The following is a 17,170-nucleotide window of genomic DNA, read 5'->3' on the forward strand; positions in this document are numbered from 1 at the left end:
ATGAAAAGGTGGTTCTGGCAAACAAAAGGAGATTTGGGGGGAAAGGAGCAAGGAGCAAGGCAGGTAGTCCAACCAAAGCCATTATCTAGAGGGAATGGGGGCTTGATTTCCCCTACAGATCCTTCTGTTGGCCAAAAAAGCCACTTTTCCAAGCTCTCAAGCCTCCAAGTGCAAAGCATTTGTTACAGGAAATTTAGCAATGATGAGCGAAAGGGACAAAGCAGGATTCATGAAGGAGGAATTAGGGCACCATGGCACCCTCATCACCACGTCCCCGTACCTTATGCCCATAGGGATGACATTTGGTGGGTGGTGTGTGGGGCAGCGCAGCAGGACCAGCACCCCTTTGGAGGTGGGCCCCTGGCCCCCCTGGTGCTGTAGGGTTTAATACACCCGGGGGGGGGGGGCTTTGAGGCTGTGCAGGTTTGGCAGCAGAATCCCGTATTGCCTGCCCTGGCTGCATACTGGAGGTTGTGCATTTGGGAGTGTTGACTGGTGATCCCAAATACCCCTCCCTACCATGCAAATCCCAGGATCACAGAGGATGCTGGCATGGCCTTTAGAGTGGGATCATGGTGCTGCAGTTGTGTAGAACAGGGGTAGGCAATCTTTTTGAGCCGGGGGCCGGGTTGCTGTCCCTCAGACAACTGAGGGGCCAAAGCCAAAAAATAAATAATTAAATAATTAAAAAAAAAATTAAATATATAAATAAACCAGGACAAATGTAGGACAAAATTTTCAAATGGAAGACACTTTTTTTAAAAAAATGGAGGACACGTGAAAAAATTTGCTGATTTTTAAAAAAATGTTAAAATAAATGCATGTTTCTGAGGCTTCTATAGACAACTGCCCCCCCCAAAGGCCCCGGCGGCAATTGGCGGCAGGACCAGGCTAGGGCCGGTCCCAAGGCCTCGCCGGGCCGCATCCGGCCCGCGGGCCGCAGGTTGCCTACCCCTGGTGTAGAATGACGAGGCCCTTTCCCAGGACCTCAGGAACCGAGGGTGACCTCCAAAAGAGATGGCAAAGGTGGCACAGCCAAGCCCCTCTTTCCCACTTGGGCAGTTGAACCATGGCACCCCCTCTGGGCTGTCTTCAAGGGCAGACCCATCTGTGTGCTTTGCAGCAGGGGGCCAGATGCACTATACCCAAAGGGCAACGTTTAAAAGCAACGTCCAACAGGGATCCCCAGTTGTATGGCAAGAACATGGTATCTGGACTGGAGGGAAGAAAGGGGTCAAGGCCTCACAGGCCAAGGTTTGGCCTCCCACTTCTGAGTACTCCTCCCTCAGTTTCCCATTGGGGGGAGAATAAGGCTTGGACCAAGGTTGGTGGTCAAGCAACACCCACGGAGGCCATCTGTGAAGTGCCCCCCGGCCTGGTCTGGCAACGGCCCCTCGTTCTGCAGGAACATTTTCTCCTGTTGGTCAAGATCTTGGGGTGGGAAAACATGGCTGGTCTGGAGAATGGAGGGACAGTGGTTCTGGTGCCCTTAAGGATTGGAAAGACAGATGACTCTCTTCCAGTCCCAGGGGAGATTCTCCTACATCTCCTGGGAGCTTTGTGCAGGAGATGTTCCTTGGAGCCAGAGCCAGAGCTGGCCAGGAGAGGAAGGGGGAACTTTGGACCCTTGGCCCAGAGACAGAGGATGGAGGAGGCCCAAGACTCCAGCCCAGGGGCCCACTTTCTCTATGACTCACCTCTGGCTTTCTCCACCGGGACACAAACAACAGACCCTGGAGTAGCCATGTTGGGAGGGTGCTTCATTTATATACCGCTTCATACTGCCTAAGCAGTGTCTAAGCGGTTTACATCTGTAAGCTAATTTGCCCCCAACAATCTGGGTACTCATTTTAGCTACCTCCTCGGAAGGATGCAAGCCTGAGTCGAGCCCTTTTGCTGGTCTTGAACTCACAACCTTGTGGTTTTGAATGAGTGGCTGCAGTACAGGCATTGAACCTCTGCGCCACCAGGTCAGTGCCCTACCAAAGGGCCTGCCAGTTGACTCTGTACCCAAAATAATGGGTTTCCCTAGCTGGCATAGAATGTGGGCAGTGGGCCAGGAGTTTGTCAGGTGGATTTGTTTGGGTTCTATGGTTGTTTAGTCTCTTTAAACAAGAGAAAGGAAGAAGGCAGCAAACCAATTGTAGCAAATATTTCCTGCCCCATTGGGGAAAAAAATCCCTCCCACAGTTAGGAAATACTTTTCCTGCTCCCAATTGGCACGAAATGGAAGCGGACCAGCTTCTGGGTGCCCTAAAACATCATCTGGATTTGTTATGTCCTTTCAAGCTGAATACAACTTGTGACCCTCTCCTATGGTTTTCTTGGCATGATTCCTTTTGAGGAGGTTTTCTCTGAAGCTGAGAGAGTGTGACTTGCCCAAAGTCACCCAGTGGGTTCCCGTGACTTGAGTGGGAATCTGAGCCCTCATCTGCCAGGGTCATGCACTACCATTCAAACCACTACACCTTGCTGCCCGCAAGATTTGTTCAAAAGGGGTTTGCCTTGTCTTCCTCTGAGAGACTTGAGAGAGGTTGGTGTCTGTGGTCCAGGGGGGCCATGGATCCTGTGGGGATTTGAACCCTGGTCTCCAGAAGCCCATGGTCTTAACACACAAACCATTGCACCATGATGGCTCTCCATCAGGTTAGGGGTAGTAAAAGGGGGCTGGCGTGGGGAGGAAAGAGAAAAGAACAAAGCCTGGGACCTTTCAGAGTTAACCAGAATCCTGATGGAGGGTGATGGCCATCTATCGGGGATGCTTTGATTGTGAGTTCCTGCATGGCAGAATGGGGTTGGACTGGATGGCCCTGGGGGTCTCTTCCAACTCTATGATTCAAGCAGGGAGGGGTCTCCCTTTGCAAAAAGCAGAGCCAGGAGGGGAGGGTACCAGGGATTTTATATGTTGGGTATTTTTAATTTTGTTAGCCGCCCCGATTGTTCTCAGAGGGGTGGGATACAAATACATTTTATTCAGGAGTTGTGAGAAGACACAGCAGGGAGATTTATTCAATTGTAAGGAAGTGGACAGACAGAATTTGCCCTGTCCTTTCTGCCCATGAAAGTGGGTCCCTCTGCTGGCCAAGGTTAGCCCTGTCCTCAGAGGAAGCCTGGAGTATAGCTTTAGGGTCCCATGGGGTGTCACTTTGGGGGCTCCAGGAGGGTGCCCCAGTTCTCTGCAGCAGGGGCCACAAAGGATTGCAGCAGCTGCAGAAAGCAGAAGCCAAAGGATGCAGAGGGGTGTGTGTGTGTGTAGGAATGGCCAAGACCAGCTTCAAAATGTTTGGCTGTTTCTGTCCCCCAGGAGACACTGGTCACATGTTTCATTGCAACATGTTTGGTTAATGTCTGTAAACATCAAGGTGACACAGAGCTCTTCCACCGCAGAACAGCAGAGTGGGTTTCTGTAGCAAGTGGGGTATATTTGGGACCCTTAAAAGCCAGACAGGGAAATAGGTGACAGTCTAGCCAAACAAATGGGGTGTTTGCATATGTCAATGGGAGGCTAACAGGGTGTCCCAGCAAGGCAAGGAGGAGACCCTCCCTCCCTCTGCGGCCCAGTGGGGTGGGCTGCCAGGCATGGAGGGAAGCTGCCCCTCACTCTGGGTCTTCCAGGCCGGGGAAGGGGTCATCTGGCACTGTGTTGACGTAACCCATGTAGAAGATGGCAAAGGTCCCGATGCTGAAGAGCAAGATGGCTGCCCAGAAGCAGATCTTGTCGATCACCTGCCCAATCATCACCCAGTTCTCCATCTCCTGCAATGGGGGGGGGGGGGGGAGAGAAACAAGGGTGTCAGGGGGCAATGGGTCCTCTTGGAGGGGGGCTGATAGTAGAAAGAGGAGCAGATGGGGGCAGAGATGCTTGAGGGGGAGCTCTCCCCACATGTGAGGACAGGAGAGTGAAGTTCTAGTTTTGCAACCCACAGCGGGCCACCCTGCCCCCAATTTGGCTCCAAAGCACCTGTGGAAGTGACCAGAAACCTCCTCCTGTTGTTCTAATTTGGGGGTTTCTTGATAAAACACAGCAGTTGACACTTTGTGCGTTGTTGGGGGAAATTGCAGGGATGTCCTGCATGAGCTTTTTTGGGGCAGATGTCTGGGGAGAGCCAGGATCTGGGCGCCAAAAGCTGCCTTACCGCCCCATTGATGCTTTGTTCGCGGGTGCTCTCAGCGATGAAGTTGCAGGCGTCCACGCACTCCTTGATCTCCGGGGCCAAAGTGGCCAGGTTCTTGTACAAGGTGTTGGTCATCCCAATGTCCAGCTCATCTGCAGGGAAAGGGGAATGGGAGAAAATGGGGGCACGAAAGTCCTTCGTGGGCAGGGACAGACCCAGGCCCCTCCTGGGGGAAACCTGGGGGTCTTGAGCATTGGTTCCCTTAAAACAGGGTCACACCACCCCTTCCCACCCTTTATGAGATTCTTGCCCAGGCAAACTCAGCCCTTATTCTTTCTTATGTTAGAGCCAGATAGGCTCCTCTGGCAACAGCCTTCCTAGTCTCCTTCTTTGGAGGTCTTTAAACTGAGGCTGAACTGGATGACCTTTGGGGTCTCTTCCAATTCTATGATTCTGTGATTCTATTCTGGAAAATGGTTTACAGACAAATTAAAACAGAAACATTTTCGGCCTCAAAAAGAAACAGAGGGCCCAAACAGGCCAAAATAATGCTGCTTCAGGTCACTTTGGAAATGTGCTGTTTAAATGATGCATGCGTCCTGAGAGGCCGGCCGCCGCGCCAAAGCCGCACTCCAGTCCTAAGGAGTGGAGCACAGCATTGGTGCAGTTTCTGGCCTCTTAAGATGCATGTGTCATTGAAACAGCATACCTACAAAGTGACCCAAAGCAACTTTATTTTGGCCTGTCTGTTCAGGCCCAGAGACAGGTTTCGAAGGACCCTGCCAGCCCTGTTGGCAGCAGAAGAAAGATAAAAAGAAAATAGCCAAGTAAATGGCCCTTGGCCAGGGAAGGTGGATGGGGCAGTGCTCATGGACTAGAAACTCTGGCCAGAAGAGAAGCCGGGCCCCAGCCGCCCGCCACCAGCCTCCCTTACAAGCGGCGTTGCGCCCAGGGCCCCGCTGGAGTCCGTGGCGTGGCCCCTGGCGCTCAAAGAGGAGTTCACTGCGGGGCTTCTTCAGGATGTACTCCTCGGCCTTCAGCATGATCTTGAAGGAGCTGAGCCTCCGCGGTCGAGGGCCGCCCAAGGAATCCTCGCCCGCCGGCTCTAGATTGGCCCCCAGGTACTTGGGGAGGACCTCTAGGAAGACCTGCAAGGCAGACGGGGGGCAGGTGACAGGAGGAAAGGAGGGGGGTCCCTGGGGTCCGAGGCTGGGAGACCCCTCCCTTCACAGTGATATATGGTGGGGCTTGGCTACAGGACCCAAGATCTGCGGATGCACAAGTCCCATTATATACAAAGGCAGAGTGACATTTCATTTATTTTTCATTCATTTTATTGTATTAAATTTAAAATAAAATGGTGAAGTCAAGGTTTGCTTTTTGGATTCTTTTTGTGTGAGAATATTTTTGAACCATTGTTGGTTGAATCTGTGGACACTCCCCTCCCCCAAAATCCTTGTCCCTTCCTTTATTCATTTATGTCCCTCTTTTTGGCTTACAAAATGTGAAACCAATGTGAATAAAAGCAAAAACATACAATTTGGAGCTGTTGAAATGCAGTTGACCCATTTCAAAGTGATCCATTAAAAGAGACTGAAACTTAAGAGCAAAAAGGGGGTGACTCTGGAGGGAAGAGACCCCTTTGCCCCCGCCCCATCTCTCTCTCACGTGTTTGAGGCGCTGCGACATGGCGTGGGTGTTGGGGCTGCGCAGAGCCACATTTAGTACGATGACACAGTTCATGACAATCAGGGTGGCCACCACCATCACGAAGAGCAGGTACCTGCCATCAGGAACAGGGAGACAGGCCCTGAGCAGCCATGGGCCATGGCCACCCACCCCAGAATGCCTGGGCCCTGACCCCACAGAAGGGGGCCAGCCGGCCAGAGACCCCCAAAGGGTCAGCGGGGAGGATGACCAGTGTTGGGGCCAGCCACCGCATGGGCAGAAGGAGGCATTTGGGGGCATGGGGACCCACAGGTACTGTGCCCATAGCCACAGTCCTGCTAACCTCCCCCCATGTCAGGCCCTGGGGTCACTTACTTTCCAATGAGGGGGATGCTGAGCGAAGTCTCTGGGACCTGCTGGGCGATCAGGAAGAGGAAGACGGTCTGGGCCAGCAAGACGGAGATGCTGACCGTACACTTCTGGCCTCCGGCTGCCAGGAAGAAAGATACCAGGAAGAAGCATCCCCCCACGGTCCCACATGGGCATCTTGCCCATGGAAGGCCCCACAGCTCCCCTCACCCACCCACCCCCCAGAAGAGGAGGAGGAAGAGGGGAGGGTCTCACATTCGGCTGGGAGGAAGTAGACCAGGACCACTAAAGAGGAGATGAGGACACAAGGGATGATGATGTTGATGATGTAGAAGAGGGGCTTGCGCTGGATGATCAGGAAGTAGTGCATCTCAGAGAAGCCAGGGGCCTCCAGGCCAGAGACCGGGGCCAGCTGCAGGCGGGCCGGACGGTGCCGGATGGCCCACTCCCCATTCTCTGGTGGGGGGGGGAGATCAGAAGAGACCCTCAAGGGCCTGCATGCGCCCTTCTTGGGGGCTCTGAGGCCACGATGCCAGGTGGGCTGTGAAAACCCTGATGCCCTCCACGGTCTTCCCCCTCCCCAGATGCCACTGACCTCTTTCACACCAAACCCCCCAGCCAAGGAGTGCCAGGGAGGGCAGGAAAATGGCCAGACTGTATCCTGGTCCTTTGGGTGCCCCCTGACCTTTCCTGGCTGCCCCTTGGCTGTGGGGCAAGCTCGACTGCCAAGCAGGAAGCAGGGCAAAAGGAGGCACAAAACAGATGACCCACATGTGTGAATCCAGAGCTTCTCAAGATGGCTGCAAGCCAGGCTGGCTCCTCTTGGTTTCAGGGGTCCATAGGGTGTCAGGTGGTGAGGTGCCCCAAGACCCTCCTGTAGCCCCAGATGGAGCCAAGGGGCCACCCAAGAAAACAAGAGGACCAGTGCCTCCTCTGACCCCCCCCCCGCAGCCAATGCACCAAGAGGGCAGGGGGCTGCCCCCCACCTGTGAAAGCTGCCGGATCAATTATGACCTCCTTCACCGGGACCCCCGTCAGGTCATCGGGGCCGAAGGTGAGCTGCACTTCGTTGGCGTTGTAGGTCTGGGAGCTGGAGAGCAGGAGGGGGGGACATGTGGGGTGGGGGTCAGAAGAGAGAGAGGCATGCTGAGGGGGGGCAGGAGCCAAACCCCTGAGGGGGGGCTGCAGCCAAAGCGCCCTGGAAGAGTTTGGGGGTCGCAGTGGCTCTAGGGAGCTTCCACCCCCCACTGGCCCCACTGACCCCATGCCACCCTCCAGACAGATGCTCACCGGAAGACGAGGGAGCAGTTCTGCCAGTCGAAGGGGAAGAAGGTGACCTCGATGGAGCAGGTGCTGCGGTAGATGGCGGGGGGCAGCCAGACCACGGAGCCCCCCGGGTAGATCAGGACGTTGGCCGAGTAGGCCACCTCAAAGTTGCCGTCGATGCTGCAGGGAGCAAGGGCGGGAGAAGAAGAGGAAGAGGGGTGAAGCCCGGTCCAGGAGATCCTAGTACAGGGGTAGGCAACCTATTTGAGCCGGGGGCCGGGTTGCTGTCCCTCAGACAACTGGGGGGGCCGAAGCCAATAAATAAATAATTAAATATTTTTTTAAAAAATTAAATATATAAATAAACCAGGACAAATGTAGGACAAAATTTTCAAATGGAAGACACTTTTTTTAAAAAAATGGAGGACACACGAAAAAATGTGCTGATTTTTTTAAAAATGTTAATATAAATGCATGTTTCTGAGGCTTCTAAAGACAATTGCCCCCCAAAGGCCCCAGCGGCAATCGGTGGCAGGACCGGGCTTGGGCCGGTCCCAAGGCCTTGCCGGGCCGCATCCGGCCCGCGGGCCGCAGGTTGCCTACCCCTGTCCTAGTACTACCAGACCTTGCCGAGCAGATTGGGCGACTGGGCGCTTTAGGCCCTCTCCTGCTGTGACCCATGGCCTCCCCAGCCCCCCAAAGCCTCCTGTGCCATCATGGGCCTCACTTGTTCTCCAGGACGATGTCCGGCAGCCAGACGGTCTCGGCTGGCACCCGGAGGGCACCGATCCCCCCATAGTCTTCGCTGCTGAAGTTCAGGCGGTAGTCGACCCATTGCTGGGCAGGAGGAAGGGGAGAGAGGGCTGGTCAGGCCGGAAGGGGCAAAGTGGGCGCCCCACTCAGCCAGGGCAGAAAGGGCTCCTTCAAGGTAGAAGGTGGCCTGCAAGTCCAGAAGCCCATCACCCTCCTCCTCCTCCTCCTCCTCCTCCTCCTCCTCCTCCTCCTCCTCCTCCTCCTCCTCCTCCTCCTCCTCCTCCTCCTCCTCCTCAGGAAGCCCTGCTCTGCTCTGGACCAGGCCCGAGGATTGGGGCCAAGGCAGCCAGAAGGGAGAGGAGGCCCAGGGCGTTGGGGGCACCCACCTGCGCCAGCCAGACGTTGGTGGTCAGGGTCTCCATCTTCTCGTTCTGCCAAAGAAAGGAGGCTCAGCGCCGGGGCTTTGGGGAGCCTTTGCCTCGCCAGGCCCAGCGAGGCCCGGGCCCCGGGGACAAGGCCTGCCTGGGTCCTGCTCTCGGGGCCTGGGTTCGAAACCCTGCAGCTCAGCCGAGTCACACTCTCTCAGCCTCCTCTGGAGGAGGAATCCGGCCCCAAAGCCCCCGGAGAGGGCTGCCTGCCTTCGGCCGCCGCAGCAGCACAGGCGTGCCTTGGGCCTCCTGCATTTGCCGCTGGGTCTCCCTGCCTTTTCCTCCCCGGAGGGAGCAGGGCCCCGGGGTGCCGCCGCCGCTGACCAGGGAGATGAGGTTGGTGAGGGTCAGCTTGATGGCCACCTCCAGCGGAGGAGCCCCTTCTTCCTTCACCGGCCGCAGCCTCCGGTCGTAGTCGGCGAAGAGGCGCCCGAAGAGACGCCGCTCCTGGCTCAGCTCTTCCTCCGGAGCAGCAGCAGCAGAAGGAGATGCCGGGGAGCCTGGAGGGGGAGAAGGGCAGCCAGGCCCCGGGGCCCTCCTCAGCGGGACTGGCCCCAGCTGCAGGAGCCCCAGAGCCCCAGCGCCGGCCCTTTGCCTACCCAGGGAAGAAGGGCCCCAGCCCAGCAGGGCCCCCAGCCAGAGCCAGGGCCAGAGCCAGCGCCCCATGGCAGGCCCTCTCCCGGGAGCTGCCTGGGCTGCTGCTTCCAATGGCTCCGGAGCCTCTGGCCCCAACCAAAGGTGTCCCCTTGCAGCCCCCTCCCTCTCTGCCTTCCTTCCTGGGCAGCTGTCCGGAGATGCCCAGGATGCCTGGCAGGAGGAGCCCCCAGGCAGAGTGCCCCGCCGGGCCCTGCCTCCAAGGCCCCCCATCGCCCGGCCCCAGAGAGTCGCCCAGGGCCCCCTCGCCGGCCCCAGCAGCCCTGCTGCTGCCCTCCTCACCACGGCCCTGCCAGGTAGGCCAGGCCCAGAGGCAGAAGGAGAGGAGGCCCCGACAGCCCCGACGCTGGCGCCGCAGGGGCCTTAATGCTCTTCATAGCATTGCTCTGAGGATTGTGATGAGGATGATGAGGATGATTATATCCCACTCTTCCCTCCAAATTTGGGACCAAACGTGGCTCGCAAGCTTTAAAAACCCAGCCCCATGAAAAGCCATGTCTCTCTCCAGGCTCAGCTGATGCTTTCCTTCGCTCCCAGCCTCCAACAGCTAGAAGCCTAGGATCCTAGGGCTGGAGGAGACCCCCAAAGGGCCCCGATCCAGTCCAAGTCCCTTCTTCTGCCATGCAGGAACTCTCCGTCAAAGCATCCCCCAAAAGACGGCCATCCCGCCCCTGTTGAAAGACCTCCAAATTGGGGGGCAGGACCCTTCTTTGGAAGGGCAATGGCCGCTTTCTGCCTCCCCCCAATAGCTGCCTCCTGGGAGGAGGCTGGAGGGTCAGGTAGCAAGTGGAGCTCACCATTGCTACCCCCCCCAAAATAGTGTGAAGGGCCCCTTACACCCCCCTTTGCTTGCCAGTAAGGGGAGGGGTCCTGGGGGGGTCCTGATGGAGTGCTGGGCATTTCAAAGTCAGAGGCGGGGCCCAGTTGTGGGGGTGCAATTGGGGGGGGGTGCCAGAGGCCAGAGCACTGCCCCAGTGATGCTTGAGCCCCTGTGTGCTTCAAAGCCACCTCCTTGGGATCCAGACAGGATGGATCTCTGAGGGGAGGATCTCTGGATCTCTGGGCTTTGCTTAGTGAGGGCCCTTTTTGACCCCAACCCCTGCCCCCCATGGAGCCCCCCCAGGCTAGTCGCCACGGCCCTTTGACCAGGGACCCCCAGCCCACAACTGAGCCCAGGTGACCCTCACTCTAACCCAGGGGTAGGCAACCTGCGGCCCGCGGGCCGGATGCGGCCTGGCGAGGCCTTGGGACCGGCCCCAGCCCAGTCCTGCTGCCGATTGCCACCAGGGCCTTTGGCCTCTCGCGTGCAGGGGCAAAGGGGGCAATTGTCTATAGACGCCTAAGAAACATGCATTTATATTAACATTTTTTTAAAAAATCAGCAATTTTTTTTTGCGTGTCCTCCACTTTTTTAAAAAAAGTGTCCACCATTTGAAAATGTTTTCCTACATTTGTCCCGGTTTGTTTATTTATTTAAATTTTAAAAAAATTATTTAATTATTTATTTTTTGGTTTCGGCCCCCCAGTTGTCTGAGGGACAGCAACCCGGCCCCCAGCTCAAAAAGGTTGCCTACCCCTGCCCTAACCCATGACAGCAGTGGCACCCCCAGAAATGTGTGGCCTTCCCCCAGCCCCTGCCCCCTTTTCTCTCAAGGGAGGCCCCTTCCTCCTTCCTTGCTTCCTTCCTTCCCCAGAGAAGAGGGGAGCCCTGGCCCTTTCCCACCCATCCCTCCCATGAAGGATAGCCAGCCTGTCTGCTTCTTCTTGGAGGAGGGTCTCCCCGTTTTGCCCGGCTCAGTCCCCCTCCGCTAACAGGGGGCCCTTGAGCCCAGGCTCCAGACCCCAAAGGACCTCTCCCCTAACAGGGGAAGCCCCATAGCCATCCCCCTCCTCTTCCTTGCAGCATCTCCGTCTGGACCTCCTGATAAAACCTGATACCATTTCCTGGTGCTAATAATAAATGCCCACTGATGCCAGGCACATTCCCACAAGGAGGGATCCGGTCTGGGACACATGGGCAGCCGCTTCCTTGACCCAGGGCCAGGAGAAAGGCCACAATGGAGGGGGGTCCAGAAGATGGGGCTCACCCCCCCCCCCCCACAGACACACAACTGGGTCCAGTTTGCTGAACCTCCACCTGAGCCATGAACTGGGCGGCTGCAAGAGGCAACATAGCATGCAGCCTTTGGAGAAGTGTCCGGCTTAGACAACAAGTCCCATATTCCCCCAACCAGCATGGGCAATGTATGGCCATGCTGGCTGAGGGGTTATGGGACCTGCAGTCCAAGAAATCACCTTTCCCAAGGTCTAAGCATGGCTCCTGAGGCACTGGCCATTCACACTATGCAGGCAAGGAGAGGTTAGACACTGTGCACCTAAACTGGTTTGAACCCAGTTTAGCTGTTGCCTCTTTCCTGGAGGGCTGTATCTGGGATTCTGTGGGGAGAGGAAGGGAGGGAGGGCAGCCTCCAGGAAACCACAAGGCCCTTCTGGTACTCAGTGATCAGCCGGGTACATTGGGCTCTGGGTTCGAGGGGAAAAGAAGGGCTGGGAGTGCAGCCGGGAGGAGCCCAGGAGCAAGGTAAGGCCTGGTGGGTGGAAGGGGGCTGCTGCGGTGAGAAACAACAACCTTGCAGGGCTGGCCATGTCTGTCCTTGCCAGCAGCTCAAGGGCACAAAACCCGCCGGCCGGTTCTAACCACCACAAGTGAGTGGCCCTTGGACGCAGGGTCCAGGAGGAGCCAGGATTAACTGGCATTCCTTACTAGGGCAGAAGAAGGGTGGAAAGTCAGGACGCTGGTTATTTTTGAAGAAACAAGGATGGCAGAGAGGGGCAAAGTGTGCATTTGGGGAGCCTTGAGGAAGCCCATGGCCACATTTTACTATGCTGGCATGAAGGGCCCAAAGAAGTGGAAGCAGAAGCAGCATGATTCTTGATTTGGATTTCCTGCATGGCAGAATGGGGTTGGACTGGATGGCCCTTGCGGTCTCTTCCAACTATGATTCTATGAGATGGGCCCCGAGAGTCCTCCTTTGGCACAGCTGCAAGCTCTTGGGTCTCAAGGGACCCTGACTCCTCCCCCCCCCCCCGGTAAGGGAGGCCATAAGGAGAGATACCCCAGTTCTGATCTCCCTTCCAAAGAGCTTTTACAGACGTGGAGCTGAGCTTCTCGCCCCTCACAGAGACCTTTGCCTGCCCCACATCCTTTGTTTCTTCCAGGGCTTCAGGTTGAAGAAGCGCATCCTGGGCATGTAGCAGAACTTTCTTTGGGGGTCAGCTGAAGGGGTGGCAGGAGGGAAAAGGAGCTTTCCCAAGCTTTGCGAACAAGTCGGGTGCTCTTCAGCTTTTTTCAGCTTTGGGGGGGCATCACAGTTCATCCCAATAATGGCACTAAGGCTGTGCCTTTTGGGATCCTGCCCAGTCCACCCAGAACCAAGACAAAGCCAGGAAGCCAGCAGGCTGGGCTACTTTTCTACTAGATCCACTGACAGTCCATATACAGTCTGCCAGGTCTCCATGAAGATTTTCTTAGGGCTTTCTGCTTGCCTGGACATTGGCTCTGCTTTTAACGGGAACAACTTCTTCTCAAATGGAAAGCGGTACATAACTGTTTGGTAAGAATAGATCGGGGTTGGGGGCACTGGGATCCCTGATGCCAATTGATCCCTTGAGATGGGCTGCGCTTAAAAATAGGATCAGGGTGGGGTGGTGCAAAGCTCGGCTGCCCGCATGTGGGGCAAGGCTGGGGCCAAGGCTGGCTGTTTGGCTGTGTTGGCTGGAGTGGCCTTTGTCTTGCTGGGCTCCTGGAAAGAGCCAGCATTGTGAGGTGGAGCCCTGACGACTCGCGGGGCATTTGCTGGGCCTCCACAGCTGGATAAGCCAGTCCACTAACTGGGAGTGGCTTCTGTGGTTGTCCCACGCTGGAGGTCACGTTCCCTGCCCCACTCATTCTCCTTGGCTCCTCGTGCTTAGGGCTACCAAAGGCACCCAAAAACATTTTGCATGTGAGGGCTTTCTCTGTGGCCCAAAGCAGAGCAAGGAAAAGTTACTTTATTGAACTACAGCTCACAGAAACTCCCCTCACTCTTGGCCACTATGGTCCCAAAGAGTATGAGCAAAGAGCCTTCCGTGGAAGCCAGGTCCCACCACGAGGAGAAGCCCTCCCCCTCTTTCACCCTAGATAGGGGGAAGGCTGGACTTAGTTTCCTTGTGGGGATTGCCTTGCACATGCTCACAGGCATCTTGCCTTCTTAGACCCTCTTAGAGCACCTTGGAAAAGCCTTTGCTCAGATGGTTTCCTCTGCCTTGACCTTCCAAATGTGACTGAGGACCCTTCCCTCCATCCCTCTCTCTGCCCTTTCCCTAGATGCTGCAGGATCCCCCCACAGCCGTCCTCCGCCTTGTCCTCCTGACCCTCCTGGCCCGGTTGGTCCCACCTGCAAGGGCCATAGAGGCCCCTGAGCTCTGCGAGGTGGAGATGAACAAGATCAAGGACCTGCTCCAGGTGAGCTGCGTGGAGAAGGGGCTCACTGGGCTCCCTGCCGGGCTCCCAACTGCCACTGGCCTCCTCCTGCTGGGCTCCAACCGCCTGGGCCCCCGGCTCTCCCTGGCCGCCTTCCAGCCCCTGGCCCAGCTGAGCGAGCTGGACCTCTCCAACAACAGTCTCTCCACCCTGGAGACTGGTGCCCCACTGCCCCACCTCCAGCAACTGGCCCTCTCCCACAATGCCTTGGACAGCCTGCCGGACTTCCAGGGCCTGCCCGCCTTGACCCGCCTGGCCCTGGGGCACAACGCTTTGGCCCAGCTGCAAGAGGGGGCCTTCCGTGCCCTGAGGGGCTTGCAGGACCTCCAGCTCCAAGGGAACCAGTTCCGGCGCCTGCCCTCCGGAGCCTTCCAGGGCCTGCAGGACCTCCAGGATCTGGACCTGTCCGACAACCGCCTGGAGGCCCTGCCCTGGGACCTTCTGGCAGGGCTGAAGGCGTTGGAGATCCTGCGGCTGGAGAAGAACCGGCTTCAGACCGTGCCGGATGGCTTCTTCCCAGAGGAGAACACCTTTGTCTACGTCTACCTGGCTGAGAACCCCTGGAGCTGCAACTGCCGGCTAGCCTATCTGCAGGCCTGGATCCTGGACCATGACTATAGCATCTACACCCGAGTGCAAGTGGCCGAGAAGGAGGTCACTGAGAATGACCCCCAGAGTGTCAAGTGCCAGGCGCCCCCTAAAGAGAAGGGGAGACCCGTCATGCTCTTCAAGACTGCCTGCAGGAAACTGGGGGACAGTGATGGGGGGGAAGGGGAAAAGGAGGAGAGCCCCCAAAGTACCCCTAGCACCCCTTTGCCCCCTTCCTCCACTCCTCGGGTGCCCACCATGACATCAACCACACGTCCAACCACTCCCTCCACACACCTCCTGAGCACAGCCATGACTGCCACTCCGGTCACAACTGCCCCCACAACAGCCTGCCCGGCCCCAACTGTCCCCAGGCCCACCACCACCATGGCTTCCCCTACATCCTCACCCAGTACACCAGCAGCAGCCACAACCGTTCCCACACTTGTGCCCAGCACCACTGCTCTGACCACGCACGTTCACACAGCAGCTTCCACTGCCCCTTTGGCACCTGTCTCCAGAACCACGCAAGCTGCACCCTTCTCTCAGAAAGCCACAACCATACCCTCTGCCACTTTCATGCCCCCAACAGCTGCACCACCTCCAGCCACAACTCCAAGGGCAGCCTCAACTCTGAGCCCCACTGCCACCTTCAGGTCATCAACCACATGTGGGGACACCCCACCAGGCACCTCGGCTCCTGCCTCTGCCGGCCCCTCTACCATGTTGCCCTCTCCCAAGACCCCTACCACCTGTCTGTGCCCTGCACTGCCAGTCCAAGGCCACTGGGCAATCCATCGCCACCAGTCCCCAGTGACCTGGTCAGCCTGGCTGGCACGCCACTGCTGTCCACTGCGTCTGGGGCTGTACCTGGCCTGCCTGGTGCTGGTGGTCCTGCCCTCCCTGGCTGCGCTGTGCTGTTTTGGGTGGATGTGTTTGCGCTTGCGCTGCTCAGCTTCACCAGGTGCTCTGGGGGCCAGGCATCGACAACTGCGGGGGATTGGGGCTCAAGAGCCTAGGGCCAGGGAGTCCCCCATCTACCGTGTCTGCAAGACGTTCCACGTGGCCCCTCTGCGCCACGTCTCCTGGCTCCTGGTCAGTTTGCCATGCCAAGCAAAGCAAGAGCCTTGGGCATGGAAGGAGGGGAGCCTTTCCTCGTACAGCCTTGACCGCGGGAGGGACACCTTGGGGGCAGTGCGCGTCAGGTATGCCACCTCCTCCTTATAGAAGGCCAAGGGGGACTGACTCCTCGGGGTGGGCAAGACACTCAGGGCCTTTGACACGGGTGTGGGGCAATGGTTATCAGCAGCTGGGGTGAAGTGGGGGGCCCTGACATTGTGATGCCTTGGTGTCCAGCCCTATATTTCCGCCTGCAGGTCCTAGCCAGGGCAGTGGGGCTCAGAGATGGGAAGGAATTCCAGCTGCCAGGGGATGAGAACTAGCTGGCCAAGGGTTGTGGGGCTGACCCAGCATTGAGGTCACTACAGTGGCCTCTTGCCAGTGGGCAGCTCCTTCTCCATCCAGCAGAGGTGGCAGGTGGGTGAGCAGCGAGTCCCATTGGCTAACCGGTGCTATTGGCATGTGGACGGGGGTAGCTGGCTGGGTCCCATGGCGTGTGTGGTTGTATCACTGGGCACCATGAGTAAAGTCCCATCCTCCCATTAGCCACTTTTCAAATGTCTCCTCTTTTTCAACCACGCTGGACTTTCCTGGAGGACTTCTCTTAAGGAGGATGGATGTGTCCGACCACTGACCTCTGACCCAGTGAGGAGTAGGGGGTCCCATCCCAACTGTACCTGCTGGGGAGGGGGCTAGGTTGCCATCCACCAGTGCCCCCCCCCCAGAGCACTGCAAAGCCCTCTGCTTGGCATGGGTTTTTGAGGGTCAGTGCAAGCGCCCCCTCCATACAGAGACACTTCCTAATGCCTTTAAAATAGAGCCAACGTGGTACAGAGGTCTCAGTATTATTCTAGGATTGTGGGAGACCAGGGTTCAAATCCCCACTTGGCCAAAGTCCTATCCTGCTTTCAGCTGCGGAGAACAGCCAGGTAGCAAACCTAGTGCCGTCAGACTCAAGTAGAAGGCTTGTGACAAAAGCCTTTGGAATTCAGTTTAATGTATATTCAGATGTGTATCCCAAGTGTTTTTTGTGCTTGTGGTAGTTCTTTCCTTGGCTCTTGCTCCTTTGCCCTCTCCTGCCTTTTTGCTGGAGGAAGGTGGCAGCCAATTTTGCTGGCAAAGGGAAGTGGCTTTAGACGCCGGCCGCAGCCCCTTACCTTAGACAGAGAGGGGCCTGTCTCCCCACCTCCTTGCCTTGCGCTGGTTTGGTGGCGATTTCTCAATGCCAGGTCAACAGTTTCACTTCAGGTAAAAAGACGCACAAGCATACTCAGATACTTTATGGTCTTGTACGTCTGCATCAGATCCTGCAATCCTTTCAACCAAGAGTATTTTAGACATTCTCAGTAAACTCTAACAGCTCAAAACACCCTTAGAATGGTCAGAGATTCCATGAGGATCTAAAAGGAGTTTGGGGGTTGTCAGGGGGTTGAAGGAGGACAAGTGCTCTTCCCATCAGTGGGGCTCAGTCTCCCTTCCCACACAAAGGAGGGGTCTCTTGCCTCTTTGCATGGCAGGATGGGGCTAGACTGGACTTGGGGTCTCTTCCAGCTCTATGATTCTATGACTCTTCCTAATTGGCATTCTAATGCTCTGTGGAATCCTGGTATTTGCAGTGCATGGGTGTGTACTTAGAACTGTCTGCCAGAGAGCTCTTGTGCCCCCCCCCTCCAAACTGCAGTCCCCTG

General features: G+C 56.9%; 2 protein-coding genes across 3 annotated transcripts; one reads left to right on the forward strand and one right to left on the reverse strand.

The window, feature by feature from the left end:
• Nucleotides 1-887: 887 nt before the first annotated feature.
• Nucleotides 888-9,267, reverse strand: CHRNE (cholinergic receptor nicotinic epsilon subunit). 2 transcript variants are annotated; one of them, XM_089479963.1, is made up of 12 exons: nt 9,199-9,267; nt 8,924-9,099; nt 8,558-8,602; nt 8,146-8,255; nt 7,443-7,598; nt 7,139-7,242; nt 6,408-6,608; nt 6,159-6,273; nt 5,784-5,898; nt 5,050-5,263; nt 4,137-4,267; nt 888-3,756 (listed from the first exon to the last, which is right to left on the reverse strand). In XM_089479963.1, the coding sequence occupies exons 1-12, from the start codon at nt 9,263-9,265 to the stop codon at nt 3,598-3,600; spliced, it is 1,593 nt and encodes a 530-aa protein (XP_089336089.1). In that variant the 5' UTR covers nt 9,266-9,267; the 3' UTR covers nt 888-3,597. The 2 variants fall into 2 exon arrangements, with proteins under 2 accessions (XP_089336089.1, XP_089336088.1); XM_089479962.1 differs by having other exon boundaries at nt 8,924-9,266.
• Nucleotides 9,268-11,793: 2,526 nt separating this feature from the next.
• GP1BA (glycoprotein Ib platelet subunit alpha) lies at nt 11,794-16,016 on the forward strand. Its single transcript, XM_089480298.1, has 2 exons — nt 11,794-11,834; nt 13,620-16,016. Exon 2 carries the CDS (start codon nt 13,620-13,622, stop codon nt 15,588-15,590), a length of 1,971 nt encoding a protein of 656 aa, XP_089336424.1. The 5' UTR covers nt 11,794-11,834; the 3' UTR covers nt 15,591-16,016.
• The last annotated feature ends 1,154 nt before the right edge of the window (nt 16,017-17,170 follow it).

The sequence above is a fragment of the Sceloporus occidentalis genome, unplaced genomic scaffold (assembly GCF_023333645.1).
Source record: "Sceloporus occidentalis isolate IW3139 unplaced genomic scaffold, rSceOcc1.0.p SCAF_14, whole genome shotgun sequence".
Classification (NCBI taxonomy): Eukaryota; Metazoa; Chordata; class Lepidosauria; order Squamata; family Phrynosomatidae; genus Sceloporus; species Sceloporus occidentalis.